This window comes from Sphaeroforma arctica (genome assembly GCF_001186125.1).
Source record: "Sphaeroforma arctica JP610 unplaced genomic scaffold supercont1.2945, whole genome shotgun sequence".
Lineage (NCBI taxonomy): Eukaryota > Ichthyosporea > Ichthyophonida > Sphaeroforma > Sphaeroforma arctica.
The window spans coordinates 2,089-4,409 of record NW_014037613.1 but is presented as its reverse complement, the minus strand read 5'-3'; the positions used below and the strand labels follow the sequence as shown (position 1 = coordinate 4,409).

Sequence of the window (2,321 nt, the reverse complement as noted above, 5' to 3'; positions counted from 1 at the left end):
CTGTCTCTAAGTTAGTAATACACACTCATACTACCTTAACTACGACACTTAATACATATATATATATATATATATACATATACATATATATATATATATATATAAATATACATATATATATATATATTTACATACATATATATATACATACTGAATGCGGAACATACCCTTTCTTTTGTTGTGTATCAAGTGCAATGCGAGAGCAAACTGGTCGTTGTCCAACTCGCCCTTCTTTTCAAAATCACACAGCCGCCAGATCTGACCCAATTCTTCCTTCGCCAGGTTACTCCGCGAAAACACGTCGCGGCATTTGGCTCCGTTAGCGACCATTTGACCCTGAGTATACATGGATATACATGATGTATACATGAAAATTGAATATATGCATATGCATATATATATATATGTATATACATATACATACATATATATATATATATATACATATATATATATATGCATATGCATATGCACATGCATACACACACACATATACATATACATATACATTTACATATATATATAAATATAAATATAGATATATAAAAAGTAATTTCATTGTGTACTAGATAAGTTCGATAAATACACAACATACTTCCAATCAAGCATAAAAGCATGGAAAATAGTCCCTGAATATGCGCAGTCATGTATTTAGATTCGTACATACTCGATTATTCGGGAACGTATATATATTATGAATTTAGCCCAAAATTCTATATGGTGTTTTCCTCGCACACACCTGAGCGTTTGTGCTGCCAATCGTTTTGAACGTCTCATGGAATTGCGCGCGCTCGATCGGATTGACAACCCACTCCTCACCTCCGCTGCTAATTATAGATGTTTGCCTCGAGGTTCCACTCTGGGTCATACCACTACCAAGACTGGCATCTGATGAGAAAGGTAAGGCATGCGATACGTCAGCAATATTCAATGCTATTCATAGATGTCTGCCTTGAGATTCCATTCTGGTTCCTACCACCACCAAGACTGGCATCTCATGAGAAAGGGAGGTATAAGGTGAGTAGGTGATATCCATACTATAGCGTGAATACATGCCATCGTTGTGATTAATGAATTTTTGTATTGTTGTACTTCAGTTTCAATCCGTAGCACCACCAAAACCACCAAATAGACGATAAATATGCAATATTCAAGATTATACGATGAAGAACTAGTAGATATTTGATTTGTTGCACTCCTGTTCTGATCCATACCACCACCAACAATGGGCCTCTGCAACGAACCACAGGGCAGACATTCAACATCCAATTCAGAAGTATATAATTACGACACCGGTGTATATACGTACCACTGAATAGTTTGCATAAGCGTGGGAATATACTACAATGTTTGATGCACTAGTATGAAAGTACACTCTCAGAGTTTAACCTAAACGCACTATTGTACAAAAAGCTTAAACTTCAGCATTTAAACGTAGTATTGTGGAAAGATTAACTTTCAGCGCAAAAAAAAACATTGTAAAAAGCCTAAGCTTCAGCGTTCAAAGGCAATATTGCATAAAAGCTGAACTCTCAAAGGTTCAACGTACTATTGAAAGGAAGCTCAAGTTTCGTCCTGGTTCAGGCCAGCACTTATAATAGTCTCCACGACCAGAATCAAATGTACGTTTAAGTTGCAAAGGTATATCACAGATGACTGCATTTAACGTGTTCGGAAACCGCTGCAAATTCATACGACGATCTGCTGTAATTCACAACAGCCATGCCCTTGCATTAAGAGGTGACCATAGTTAACATCGCAATGCTCATGTAAGTGTATGATGTATATCCATGCTGCTACCATATAATCATATGGTACGTCAACGAGTGATATTCGGTCCTAGTCTCGAACAAAGAAGTGTGCATGTATATAGAGATAAAGCCAGACATATGCACAAAGATATACCTCACACACGCCGAAATATACTCTATATATATATATATATGCTACTGAATTAGGATAATGCACAAACATGCAAATATGTATGCAGATACACAACGATTCACGTATATACATTCAAGCGTTTTACATCAGCAACTCTCACCCACTTACTGTTTGACATGTTCGATATAGTTGACGTTTGCCTGGAGACGTTCATCGAAGCTGGGAGGTGATGTACGAACGTGTAGAAAGATTTCTCTTTTGAGTGGTGCGTCAAAGCAGTTCTGATACATGACTATCCATATGTACTTATACATAATCATGAGACATATATATATATATATATATATATGTATATATATATATATATATATATATATATATATATAATATATATATATATATATATATATATATATATATACTATACTATACTACTA

The 2,321-nt window shown here is 35.2% G+C and overlaps 1 protein-coding gene across 1 annotated transcript in view; it reads right to left on the bottom strand.

Moving 5' to 3' along the window:
• Positions 1–165: 165 nt before the first annotated feature.
• Positions 166–2,321, bottom strand: part of SARC_13148 (hypothetical protein) — a gene marked incomplete at both ends in the record, with an annotated part of 3,606 nt that continues 1,450 nt past the window's right edge. The window contains 3 exons of the mRNA XM_014292728.1: positions 166–336; positions 740–888; positions 2,053–2,103. Of these exons, the coding sequence (XP_014148203.1) occupies positions 166–336; positions 740–888; positions 2,053–2,103 (371 nt within the window). The remainder of the gene's footprint in view (positions 337–739; positions 889–2,052; positions 2,104–2,321) is intronic.